At 40.0% G+C, this 14,168-nt stretch overlaps 1 protein-coding gene across 6 annotated transcripts in view; it reads left to right on the top strand.

Moving 5' to 3' along the window:
* The first annotated feature begins 252 nt into the window (after window positions 1–252).
* The window catches only part of PHACTR1 (phosphatase and actin regulator 1), a 504,607-nt gene continuing 490,691 nt past the window's right edge, over window positions 253–14,168 (top strand). For 2 of the 6 annotated variants that reach the window (XM_044773223.2, XM_044773218.2), the window contains exons 1-3: window positions 253–391; window positions 968–1,014; window positions 2,177–2,329. In XM_044773223.2, the coding sequence (XP_044629158.1) occupies window positions 2,227–2,329 (103 nt within the window). In that variant the 5' untranslated portion in view covers window positions 253–391; window positions 968–1,014; window positions 2,177–2,226. Of the gene's footprint in view, window positions 392–967; window positions 1,015–1,086; window positions 1,202–1,766; window positions 1,892–2,176; window positions 2,330–14,168 lie in introns of those variants that run through there. The other 4 variants (XM_044773220.2, XM_070515613.1, XM_044773221.2 and 1 more) reach the window with 4 other exon arrangements.

The following is a 14,168-nucleotide window of genomic DNA, read 5'->3' as shown; positions in this document are numbered from 1 at the left end:
TGCACCAAACCCTACCCCAGCAGCCGTCGTGATTAGAAAGTACTCCACACCTTGGAGAACCGAGGAGACACGAGCATAATTTTAAATGCAAATTAAATTGAGGGGGTAGCAGAGAGAACACATAAAAGACAGTAAAACAAAACCTTTCAATTTTCTTAAATTAGCAGTCTAATGTGTTCTAAAGAGCAGCTCCACTCAGATCTCTTCTTAGGGGTTGCATTTCATCACAATATAAAATGGGCAAATCCATCACTTTCCTCTGCTCAGCGCTCTTGAATTGAGATTGAAGGGAAAATTAGAAGCTGTTCATTTGGGCTTGCGGGCTCAGCAGCATTGCACAGCTTCGTTTTATGCTGTACGGTGTCCTGTGGAAAGGGGACAACAAGTGCTGGTGAGTATCTGCTAACTTCAAGACTCTTTCTCTCATATATCTTTTTTGGCTGCCTTTCCTTTATGGGGTGGAGAAATCTCCCCAAAGATCTATGTTATAATGCATCTCTCGAAACCTGGGAAATTTCAGACAGCTTTTTAAGCTTCTTCCAGCGACTGATTCGCAGAAGGGAAGAGAGTTATTTTAAGCCTAGATGCTGGTGACTGATCTGTGTATTAATTATAACAAGGGAATGTTTAACATATGCTAGCTAAAATGGCCTTTCTACCACCTTTAGCCGGCATTAGGGTAAGAACTGGTGCCCCCGACAGTTTCTAGACAACTTTCCTTCCATATTAACTGTTTAATCATGTAATCCTGTTGTAATTGCAAATCAAAGTGGGATTTGGGGCTATAAAAATAAATTATTAAACCAAAAACCATTTTTTAATGATTATGACACTTCTCTGCGTAAGAAATGGGAGGGGGAGAGCGAGATGGAGAATAGACCCACGTGATGGTTACATGTAGATTTTGATGGTGATGGTTTTCTGCCAAAGTTTTACACGGGAAACTGGTCATTTTCTTCCTTAACAGTGGAGGATACAAAGAGGCTGAGGCTGGCGTCACCTTCCGTTGCTAAGGTAACGTGCTCTGGCCATTTTATCTGATAAAGGAAGTCCAGTGGATGGTATACATTATTCATCACCGTTCTAATCAAACGATAAAAATTGTTTACTTTCACTGGGAATATTTAGTGAGATCAAAGACATTCTGGCTGAAATTCCTCTTGGTTTTACTCCCGGAAGTTAGCCCTTGATTTTTTTTGCAGTAAGTATCATTTGCCATTGGGGTACCTTTGGGTATTTTTAAAAGTTTCCTCTTACCAGACTCGGATTCTTAAATTAAAACGTGCACTGTTAGAAAGAGAAACCAATTGGATTAGCTTTCTGAGCTTGATTTTAATGACTTTGCCTTGTTAATTCTTTGCAAAAACAATCTGCAGAAATAGAGATACTTCATTTGTGCAAGAATCAGGGAAAAGCTCCATATGCTAGAAAGAACCCAACAGGCTGAATGTTTTAAATGAAGGATGTTAGCTTCCTGACAGGCTAGTGCATGATAATGTTATGGGGATCATTGCGATTCTGAGATAATTGTCACTGCCGTACAAACTAGAATTCTTTCTCAAAAGCAGCCTGTGTTAGGCGCAATCAGATGATGATCTTGGAGCACTTTATAAAATGTGCTGGAGGAAATCACTAAAAAGGAAGGGATTCAAGGCATTTTTACAGCAAACGTGTCAGCATGTGTCATAAGTAAGGCATCTATAAGTGGAGGCTCTGATTCCCAGGCAAGTCTCTCTGCTGGAGGGCAGTCGGAATTCCCTGGATCAATAAAGGACCAACACTCGGAACGGCTGACACTAATGATGCCATTAATCACAGAGACCTTTTGAAAATGGATAGCACATGAATTTCACAGTATATTTTCCAGTTAACATACAGCAAGGAAAGACTGGTAGGTTATCTCTCTTTAGACTGGATCATCTGTTTTTTCTGAGTAAAATATATTACTTTTAATGAATGTTGGTTAGATGTTGCATTTTTCTCATACAATAGGAAAGCTTTGTTGAGAGGTGGCTCTAGAATTTGAAATGTCAGTAAAATAATGGAATATTTCTTATTCCAAAAATTGTAAAATATATACACATATCTATACTTATTTATACACATATATACTTAGGGCTTTAAAAATCTATTTGACAGTCTAAAATATTGTGGGGTTTTTTTTCCTCTTTCTTAGGCATACAAGTGACTATTTTATCTTAAAACTCTTTTTTTGGAGCATAAAGGATGGATTACCCCAAAATGGATTATTTTCTGGATGTCGAGTCTGCTCATAGACTCTTGGATGTTGAGTCGGCTCAACGATTCTTCTACAGTCAAGGAGCTCAAGGTAATCAGATGGGAGAAAGAGAGGAAAGTCCTCTCACCTGCATGTTGGTTTTATATTAGTGCAGTGCCGACTGTAGCCATTTAAGCTCTACTGCAGAAGTTCAACAATTGAGATTTCTAAATTTTAACCTCTACCCAACCATTGATGGAATCAAGGCAGGCATATAATAGAATGAATAAATCCAAACTTCTTGGATGTGGTAAAAAAGCAAACTACCCAAGTTTCAGAACAAATCCTCCTTGGAAAACGATGTTGGAAAATGATTCCCCCACCTCCTTGCACCCAAAGCCTAAGTTTGAAAGGCATCGGGGATGCTCTTACTGGCCAGAAAAGGTTGCGTTTGCGACCACTGCACTTGATGAGATCTAGGGCACTCTGACCTAGCTGACTGAAATCCGGTTGGTTTAGGGGCTCCTGAGATAAGCTTTGAGCTTCTGGAGCTGCCTTATCTATTTTAGATGAATTCAGTTAATGCCTCAAGGAATTAACAGTATATTCGGGGAACAGTAAGAAACAATCCTGTCATGAAGCATGGCTGATATGCACATTTATTACATATTTCCAGATGGTCAGTTGGGCTCCAGTTTACTTGTTCTTCCGTTCCAGGGTGCATTTAGAATGTTTTGCCAGCATGTTACAGTACAGAAGGAAGCTGGAGTGTTTTATGGGATCTCCTGACAGGCAGGAGATTTTTTTGAATCATTATTTTTCTCTTTTCTATGGAATGCTATTTAGGGTATTCAGTCAAAGCAACCTGATGATGGGCATGTCCCAAATGGTACAAGTGATGCGCTGAGGAGAAGGGCAATGACCGTATTCTTAAACAGAAAGGTAGTTGAATTCTTGGAAGTCACAAGGCAGAGCTGAGAAGGAAATGCTATTTTGATAATGCTGGCATCTTTCACTCGTAGGTGGTGAGGGGTACTTCACGTGGGGCACCAATCATGTTCTGCCTTGGCTTATCAATGATCTCTTCTGAACTCATTTTACCTCACTCTCAAGCCAGTTTCTCATGGCAACCTTGAGGGTTTATCAGCCACCTCCTTCTCCTCCTCCTTCATTTTCCTGGACATGATCCAGTTTTCTTAAAGTCAAGAGGGGCTGAAAATTGCCTGGTTGATTTGCTTGGGTCAGTGTGCTCATCAGCAGAGCTTAAATTAGCAAAGTGATACAATAGCTAATTCTCCTTATCCCTCTGGTTGCGTGTAGTCAGCATTGCCACTCTCAGCCTCTTAAAGAGACATGAAGATGTATTGAAGTAGGAGAAGGGTGAGAGGTTGGCTGGAACCTCCAGCCACCACTGGATCTGCCAGTAAGAAGATGCTAGAAGTAGACGAGAAATGGAGGCTGGAAGGGGATGAGAGCTGTGGCAGCGCTCAGTCCCATCTCCAGTCCTGTGTTTAAACATTGCTACATTTGACCCATTCAATTTGAATGAGAGAATAATGTTCGGTGGCGGGGTCATCCACCTGAGCTGCGTAACTGTGGGCAGAGCAGAGAAGGGGAGCGGCAGTTAATTATAGATAGTAAAGATGTCCACTTTGCCTTGCAGCAGAGACAGTTTTAGCCTTTAAGAAGACTGTGGGCTCTGGGCTTTTACGGAAGGAAAGCAGGCAGGGTGTGGGAGGCTCAGAGGACTGGAGGCAGCCTGGTGGTTGTCAGCAGATGGAGCTGGGGGCGGAGTGGTCAGAATTGTCACCATCAGTGCCTGTGGTTTAGACACCAGAGCTGGAGTGACTAGAAGATGCATGGGAGGTGGTAGCATAAGCTATTGCTGCTCCCTGATATCACATTCATTTTAGGGTAATCAGAATGGTGTTCCAATCAAAATATCTTTCATTTTTAGTAAGGGTGGGGGTTCCCTAATTATCATCTAGGTCAATTTCCAAAAGCCCCAGATGTCCTGAATCAGAAGTCCAGGAAAACAGCCCAGGAGTTTGCATTTTAAGCAAGAGCTGCAACGATGATTACCTGGCCAGCACACCAGTCTAGGGACCTGCATTTAAGAACCAGTCCATCCAGTCCAATTTCTCTCCCTCCACCCCAGAAAAGGAACACCTTCCTCAACATTAGAGGCAGTATAACACAGTGGTTACAGATCCTGGACCCTGACTGCCTCAGTTCAAATCCTGGGTCTGCCACAATGAACCTGCAAATTAACCTTTATGATCTTCAATTCCCTCCTCTGCATAATGAAAACAATAATAGTGCCTAATTCACAAGTTGTTAAGAGCATTAATAGGGTAAGATTTTAAAGTGCTTAAAACAGTGTCTGCCACACAGGAAACACTACACGTAAGCAAATCAATAAAATAAACAGGCCTGGCAAAAGGCCATCTCTCCTCTGTTTGAGATTTCGTGAGGAAGCCATGTACTTGCAAACAAGAAATGTGGCCCGATAGGATTTTAATCTCCTATTTTGGGGAAAAAAATTAATTTTAAATAAATGTTAAAACACAGTGATCATTTTCTTGCCCCATCAAAACCCAGCTCAGGGCAAAACTGAAAATTAGCAAAAGCTTGTCTTGGTACTCCCATCCACCTCTTCCTTCATTTGTCTTGAAAAGTGAGAGCCCCTTTCTTTCCAACACCTTCCCCAAAGGCCTACCACCTAGGACCGGTCACCCCTAGTGTCTCCTCTCTGGAGCTCTGCTGCCACTGTGACATGGAACTTGTCACTGCATTGCTCCGACTCCTCCACAGCAAGCAGCTTCCTTCCACTCAGCACAGACTCCACAGTCTTTCCTGGAAGACAAGCTCTTCAGCCTGATAAAGGGCTCCAAGTGAAGGGGCAGATGCCTGAGGACCATGGCTTGCACCCCTCTCTTTCTTAACCAAATGTACGTGTTTTAGAGCAGATGACTAAAGCCTGCATCTCACCAATGGCAAGGCTCTGAGGATGAGAGGAAGGAGGGCAGCATGGTGGCTGGCTCTTGAGAAAGGCATCTGAGGCAATTAGGGCCTTGTGCTGCTGCTGAATCACAACACATGGCAGCTCTGTACTTGGCCAGCCCAGCCCAGGTACAGAGTGATATCAGTAAGGTCAAGTAGGCCCAATCTGATACCCTCTTCTGTGAAGAAGGTCCAGCTGGGAATACAGTTCAGAGATGAGTACCTGGAACCTGAGTGACCTAGGACTTGGTCGGCTAACCTGGTGTGTGACTATTGCCTTTTTGAGTTGTCGATTCTCGAGTTCATACAGATGTTTCTGCAGACTGATCAAGTGTTCTCACAAGTGTAAATACTTTTAAAGGGGAAAGCAAGAAAATATGAGTTTTTCTGATTTCCTACATTGCTATCCTTGCATCAATTTATTTACTAATTCATAAACTTCTTGGAAACCAACCCCTTCTCTATTAATTACATGCAAAATGGTTATCCAAAGCAACAAGACCAGAATTATAATGTTTTTGACTCCATCATGTTTGTTTATCAATTTTTCTTGGAAAGTGGCAATACTCCTGTCCCTAAGTAGAGGATATTTTTAGCTAGTAAAAGCAAGAGGAATCCAGGAGAGTGAGAAGGAGAAAAAGAAGAAGAAAAGTGATCGAATTTATCATGGGACAGATGATTCTGGAAATCCCAGGGATTTCAAAAGTCAGTCATCTGCTCTGCTGAATAAAGCAGCTTGTTATTTTCCCGTTTCCATTTTTCCTTGGTTTGATCCCGAGGTAGGGAAGATGAGCTGGCCTCTCCAGGGCTTCTGCTTTAGAAAGCAGGATGTGTTGCAGAGAGCAGAAAAAAGTCCAGGGTCATCCTGTCCATCTCCTGCCAGTGGAGAATGCTCTCCTGATTAACCTGTGAGTGCTTCCTGAACAGGAAATCCTGCTCGCACAGAGGGAGTTCTGTGAAGGTCCCCATCAACTCAAAAGGAGAATTCTGGAGGTTGAAGATCAGCTAGGTCTTGACATCAAAAAACTTGACTTCACCCATCTTCCAGATTTCTAATAATGATATCTCACACACTCAACTTCAGACTGTAATTTTTTTTACCAAACAATTGAACTGGGAGGGAAGTCGTATTATAAAATCTCAAAATTAGCCTAATGGCATTTTCAAGTTGACAGACATTATAGCTCAGGGATTCTCTTGGCTCCTCCCTAACCTAAGTGAAACAGAACGTGTGAGGGCCAGACCAGGTCCCAGGGCTACATTTTCAACAAGCCACTAGGTTATTCTGATGAACACTGCAGGTTGAGAACCACCGATATGGACCATCAATCGCTTGCTACTCAGAGTATGGTCTCTCAGACTAGCAGCATCAGCTTCATCTGGGAGCTTGTCGTAAATGCAGAATCTCAGGCTCTCTAGACCTAGAGAATCAGAACCTGCATTTTAACAAGATTGCCAGGTAATTTATGTTAAAGTTTGAGAAGGAATGATTGAATCTGATGCACATTAGAAACACCTGGCAAGTTTTAACGAACTCAGGTCTGAATCTCACGGCAGACCAATTAAATCAGAATCTTTGGAGGTGAGCCCCACACTTGGGAATCTTTTTAATTGTCCCTGGTGATTCAAATGTGCAACCAGGGCTAAGAACTACTGGTCTCTCGTTTTATAATAAAGGAGGTTTTAGCACATCGTGCAGCTCTTCTTGCCTGAGCATCTTTCTCTGTCTAGGTCTTTCCCTTTAAATGAACCCAAACCATTGGAAAGGTGCAAATGGGCTTTAAAAAGAAAAAAAAAAAGGACTGCACAATGTGTCAGTGCTGCACTTTGCATATTCATTGTATCCATTAATCCTCAAGGAAACTTTGGGAAAGAGGACTGATGGTGCTCATTTTGCAGATTAGAAAAGATGATATATTTAGATAGCAGCATAGCCAGGATTTGAATTCAAGTATGTCCAACTCCAACAGCCCCACACAGGATGGTGAAGCTCAGAGTGCTTTAGTCACATGCCCGAATCACACAGTTTGTAGTGAGAAAGTGGAGACCAGAACAAGATCTTTTTGTACCACACACAGTACGCCCTTTCCACTGCTTTAGGTTTCTTTTCTCAAAGACCATCAATATCCTTGGACATTTAAATTACCTTCACAAGGGAAAATACATTAAAAGGCAGCCAATTGACTAAAGTTACTAGGCAATCAAATTTATGACTCCTGCTCACAATTTCCCCTCTTTTATCATTTTAAATAACTCTTGGCATTGGAACCAGGTGCTGTAGTCATTGTGACTTCGTCGTAATGCATCTTTTCTGTCGTCTACATTGTCTTGCTCAACAAAGGAAATGCCAGTTTTGACAAGTGATGAATGCCACAATGAGCAGCTAAGAGTCTCTTCAAGTTGCATTTGGAAATAGAGAAAAATTCATCTAAACCCCGTCTCTCAACCATTTCCTCCCCCAGCCCAATCGCCTCCCAGCTTCACCTTTTGCACACTCTCTGAAATGTGTCAAAACAGCTAGTTTTTCAATTTTTAGCTTTAAGTGAAATGTACTCTAAACCTCTGGGACTTCTTAACATGCCCAGAAGAGACTAAGACCCAACCTCACTGTCACCTCCTCTGTGAAGCCTTGCCTGACTTTTCCAGGCCTTTCAACCATGGCTTTCTGTTCAGCCTGCATTATAGCCCATGTCATATTGTATTATTCTGCTTCCACACTTACTAGATTCACGAGTTCACATAAATGGAATGGCTTCACTTCTCTAAGCCTCAGGGTCCTAATCAAAATTGATATAATGCTAGCTCTGAATTTACAGGAGTTTTTGAAAATTAAAGGAGGTATGCCTATAAGAGTGTTTAATACAGTATTTGTTGTCATTGGTTAGTTATTGATGCTATTGTTTTGTTATTACTTAGGAGTCTTTACCAACCTAGATCATGATGATCTCCTTGAATACCATTTTCTGGGTGCCTGGTACCATCCTTGGTATATGATAGAAGCATTAACATTTATTAAGTGTCTGCTGAACTGAAGCAATGAAAATGCTTAAATCTGCACAACAAAGAGAGACTTGGGATTCAGGGGAAGGACTTTTTGCTTCAAGATTTGGAAAATTAGAACCTCCAAAGACCTTGAAAGAATTAACATCTTTAGTTGAAAATATAGACTCCGCTTAAGGCTGAAGAGAGGGATAGATAACATTACTTTTCAAATAGAGATGCAGGGAATGGAAGAAAGTCATCAACTCTGCTACATCTCCTATAAACAGAAGAAATTTAAAAATCAAAAGCAGAAAGAAAACACAGCAGGAGGGAACTGGTGTACTATTAAAGAGAATTAACCTTTTAAAATAGATTTCCAGGGGTCCCTGAGTAGTATCCTTCTTAGCAGGGCTTTTTAATATACAATAGTCTGTGAAGACTGAGTTTTTATTCTGCCTAAAAACAAAATTGTGGAAAAAGTGACCACTCAGTGTTTACTCTGATGAACTCAATTGAGATCAATTCAAAAGCTGCTCTGAACACGTTGAGGAAACCATCTCTGAGCTGTACCTTAGTTGAGATTCCCCTGCCCCTTTCCTCTTGAGATCCTTGCTGCCTGATCCAGTCCTCACACGTTTTGGCTGATTAATCCTCAAACCAGCCACCATTCACACTCCTGCTTCTGAGCAGACCCAGTGGAAGGTAGCTTTAGATGCCCACCTAAGCCCCATGCTGGAGACATGAACTTTGAGAACTGCCCACTGAAAGCCTGGCCATTGCATTTCCAAGAGTCTTGCTGAGTGGATGCATGTTGCCTTCATTCTCTGTGTCTGTCCCCTAGGCTTTAATGTCATGGTCTTAGATGTGGCTCATATCTGGACCTGTGGGTCTAATTTGTTCCATAAGGACTGAGGCAGAAACAGTGATTGCAAAGCAACCGGATCCTCATTTGAGGCATTATTGCTAATCGGATTATAACCTTTTCCATTCATCAATGGAATTCATTTTTTAATGTCCCTCCACCTGCCTCTCAGAGTCCTGCCAGGAGCAGTACAACAAAACCAGCCACATCTCTCTGGTTCCTCATGGCGATGACCTAGCCAAATTTTTCCCTGTAATTCTACCGTTTCCCGGACCCTTGTCTCTGAGACGTACTTCAGATGACACTTTTCTTATACAGTTTCCAGCTTGTTTTTATGGTGCTCAAGTCATCACCCTCAACGAACACTTGTTTTTTGATTTTTGCTTCTTCCTCTGTAACTTTAGCCAGGAAGCAGCATGCTGTGCTTCAGTCACAGATGACAAGCTAACTACCAAGCCTTCCCTCCTAACCTCCCACATACTCCATTTTAGACCTCTAATTGCGCACACCCAGGCTTTCCAAACCTGTGTTTAATACAGTGAACATTTTGTGTGAAGGATAAGGTGAAGGCAGATCAAGAGGAAAATATTGTGGAGATAGCCAGCCTGTCAATTCCATTCATAGGCATATGACCATGAAATCCAACCTTCCATTTCTGGAGTGTGCCCTTGGAACAGGACAATTCTCGTACACAATGCTGCATTCTTGGTCCTGACAATTAACCTGCACACGGCCATCCAAAACTCTTCATGCCTCTGTCCCCCACAAGCTTCTGCTTTGCCATGTATTGTGACTCAGGGCTCTTAAGTAAAGTGGGGCATGAAGACAAGAGGAAGAGAAAAGATGAGAGGATGGGAGACAGAGAAGAAAATCATATGAAAATACAATGAGATAATTCCAATCAATTAATAACTCCTACTCTCACATAGGCATATGAGAGAGTGATGCAGCCCACACACAGCCAGCATCAGCCACGACCCAATTAGCATAAACAATTCACAGGTGCTTGGGAAATTGCCACTCCACATTTGACCAAGCAAATCTGTTTTCCCAAAACCTTTCAGTACCACCCTCTGTGACTGAGCTGGCAGAGGCAAGGATGGGGAACCTAGCACATCAAAATCAGCTCATGGCCAATACCATTTTTAATATTTTTAAGGATGTTTCAGTAAACAATCAGGCCCACACACTCACACAATAACATTGAATGAGTATTGCCATCGCATTAGGCTTCTGAAATTCTAGGAATGAACAGAGAGATTATCTTACAGATCTATGTATCCTTTTTCAACTATAAAAGTAAAACAGGAATAATATTAAAGGCTTTGGCAAGAAAATAAAAAGGAAAATCAACCCTACACAAGTATTTTAATTTTTTATGCTTTCGGTCACTTTCATACACATTCATATTTTTACAAAGTTGCAATTATGGCATTTACAAAATTGGGGGTATGAATGAGAGCTTTTCCAGCACTGGCTGAAGAATGTCATAGTGTTTTAGAGCGTAGGCTTCACAGTAACACAGATCTGAGCTCAAACGGTGATTTCCCCTTCCTAGCAGACAAGTTATTTCATCTCTCTTTGCCTTACTTTTCCCTTTTGAATGCAAATAATAATAAGAGTTCTTAACCCAAAGGGTTATTTTGAGGATTAAGTAAAACAAAACAGCATTTCACAAACTATGGTCCAGTATATGATTTTCAGGTAATACATGAACTCTTTTATTATAATAATGTATTTATTTTATTGTGTTTTAGAAAAAAATGTAAATTGAAATGTAAAAATATATAACTAGACCTCATACTTATGGGCTACTGCTTAAAACAAGGGAAAAAACAAGCTGACTAAAGTCCTTTCAAGGAAAAACATTAAGGAGATAATAGTGTAGATGACACCTAAATGTAGCAAAATCCATAAAAGTAATATAGGAATGCCTAAAGTTTGGAAACACTGAACAAATAAATATAAAACACTAAGCAAAATGTCAAGTATCTAATATGCATTCAATAAACATGAGCTCTTATGTTGTCTTAATTTTGTCAAGCCTCAGAGGAAATGGCGGGGCTCCAGCTTCCCCAAGAGAGAACCCCCTACCCTGACCCATCTCTCATCTCCTCTGCCGCCATTCATTCCTGATGCAAATTTTTAAACCCTTTGGAAATGTGAGATGGTCTCAAAAGCAAGAACAAGAAGAAGCAACAGAACTTTGTTTTTTAAAGCAAAATTGCTAACAAATCCCCAAAGAATTCTCTTTATGGTTCTACCACTGAGAATTTTCTTCCTTCAAACTCTCTCAAAACAGTAGCTAAAATGTACCAATTTCCTCTGAATTTACAGCAAACTCTAGTTTATCAGAATATGGCTTCCAGGTGGTGATTTAAATGAGTCAGCATCTACCTAGGAATGAGGAAATAGATTTGGGGGAAACCACTTTAAATCATATTTCCCTTCATTCTTTTATTTTGTTCCTTTAAGAAAAACATGGTAGTGTGAAGAAAGGGACATCAGAGTACCTGGTAGATAGTTCTAACCCAACCATCAAACAGCTGTGTGACTGGCTAGACAAATGGCTGAACTTCCACATGCCTTTGTTTCCCTACTTAAAAAACAATAACAATGCTCACAATGTTATTATTATGAGGATAAAGTGACATAAAGTAATAAATTTAGATTAGTAGAGTCTCAATTTAGATAGCGGATTCTCAAAAAATATTCATTTAAAGAATGAATAAGTTGCCACATTAAGGAAAAGAAAGAACATTCTAGAGTAACTGTTCTCTGTCTTCAAGAAGCTCACAGACAATATAATACAACACACAGTACCCTAATAGAAGAAAAAAAAGGATAGGCAAAATAGAAGCACAATTCAGAGAATTCTTCATGGAAGAGTTGATGCCTAAACTTCACTCTAGAGTTTGCACAATAGTGGGGCTTCCCTTGCAGAAAAAGTTAGCACGTACGAGTCTTTCTATAAGCAAATCAATATGATAGGATCATAAAGTGCAAGAAAGTGAAGGTGATACCTGAGATTGGAGGAAAAAAGCAGCGTTCAAGGAAAGAGACCTTGAGCATCAGACTAAGAAATTTGTAATCTATTCTGTTGGAAACAGAATATTTGAAGGATTTCTAAAGTTGAAAGAGCGTTCCTGGGCCAGTTGATCACAAACTTTGTTACGTACAAGAAACACATTCTACAGTCCCTGCCAAGGGTACTGATCAGAATCTTTGGGAACCAGTTGTGCTAATTTGAGTTTCTCTTATTTTTAGGGGTTGTTTTGTTTTATTTTTGCAGCTCCCAGATTCATTGATTCAAATAGTTTCAAGTCTGGAATTTGAGACCCACTGACTAATCTAATTCTTTACTTTTATAGATGAGGAAAATAGAGCCCAGAGGGGTAAATGAATGAAAGGGAATAAAAAAAATCTAAGATTATATTTATTTATAATTCACTATTTGTTGAATCCTAATCATGTTTTGGGGATTCAAACTCAAAAAAGACACATCCCTGGGCGTCAAGGAGCTAACCATCTAACATAGGGACAGATAAATAAATCAATGATTTCAGTTTCAAAAGGTAAATGTTGGGAAAATGTACACATTGAGAGTTTTGTAAGCACAGATGAAGGTATCCCAATCAGACAGAGATATGTTAGTGTGTGTGTGTGTGTGTGTGTGTGTGTGTGTGTGTGTGTATGTTGGGGACAGAGGTAGATATGTTTCCAAGTTAGCATCCAGAGGAGATGACAGTTAATCTGCCTTAAGTTAGATTTAGGTAGAAGAAAAAAAGAATATTCTGGGCAGTGTGAAATGGCGTGTAATAAGGCCTGAATATATCAGGAGTACAATATATTAGAGAAACTATATGTGTTACAGAATGAGGGATATATTGTAGATTTGGGCAATGGAGAGAGAAGAGACTAGAATAGTAGCAGGAGGCAAGGCATCCAAGGCTTTTCATTTAAATATTTCAAATGAAATGCCTAAATAAGGAATTCCAAGTCTAATATTGAATCCACTAAACAATCTAGTATGGAGGAGGTGTGTTGTCAGATCTGTTTTATCAAGACCACAAATATGGAGGACAGATTTAAGGGAGTAAGATTAGAGGCAAAGAGAACCCTTAGGAAGGTACTGCAGTGGTCCTAGCAAGAAGTAATGACAACCTGAAAAGGGAATTGAGAGAGTGAATTCTGCAGGAGAGAAAGACCTTAGAAATATTAAGACGCTTCCCAGATTTTGTGGTGGCAGAGTGAGCAGACAGAAAGTGACAAAGGGATACTTCCAATCACCTCCAGTTTTACTTGGACCCACTGGATGGATAATGAAGCCATTCACTGAGAGAGGAAATAGGAAGAGAATCAAGACGGAAGGAGGAAAAAGATAAATTCAATTTAGAATATATTGAGTTTGGATATCCTATAGAAGGGCCAAGCACAGAGGGAATAAATTCTATAGGTGTAAAGCTTGGTAGAGACCTTGCAGAACTATCCAAAATATTCGACATGTGTAGGTAATTCCTAAAATAATTTCACTAAATTTTTACATCTGCCTCTAAATATGTGGTCCCACTGGACCTTTAATATTCCTTTCACATTATCTAAAGGATTGGGAGATTGTTTAAAGGAAACATTTGTTTTCTAAATTAAAAGTTTTCACTACAAATACAATATTTTCTCGCTGGCATTAGTACTTAAAATTAATAGTCCATTTGAAATATTTACATGAATGAAATGTTTGAATTTACCAACATTATTTCAAATTCTGGCTTGTGTTTTTATAAGAAGCAAAATTTTGAGTTAACACTTATGAGATCATCTAAAGAAAACAAGTTTTTTTTAAATCTCAATGGAGCTAAATCACTTTACAGAACTATAGGCAGTCACAGAATGTTGCAAAAGATGGAAAAAAAGAGATTCAGCTATAGCTAGTTAAAAATAGATCTTACTTTGCTTTTGAACCTATGCAGTAAGATCTTCAGTTCTGTTTAGTTGATTAGGCACTATTTGTTGACTAGACTTGATAGATGACAGGCTGAGAAAAAACTACTTGGCTTAGCCCAATTTAATCCTTGTTTCTGGAAAGCACAACCACTCTCCAAATAT

Source organism: Equus asinus, chromosome 8, assembly GCF_041296235.1.
Source record: "Equus asinus isolate D_3611 breed Donkey chromosome 8, EquAss-T2T_v2, whole genome shotgun sequence".
Lineage (NCBI taxonomy): Eukaryota > Metazoa > Chordata > Mammalia > Perissodactyla > Equidae > Equus > Equus asinus.
Note: the sequence above shows the minus strand (reverse complement) of the source record. Positions and strands in the feature narration are given on the sequence as shown.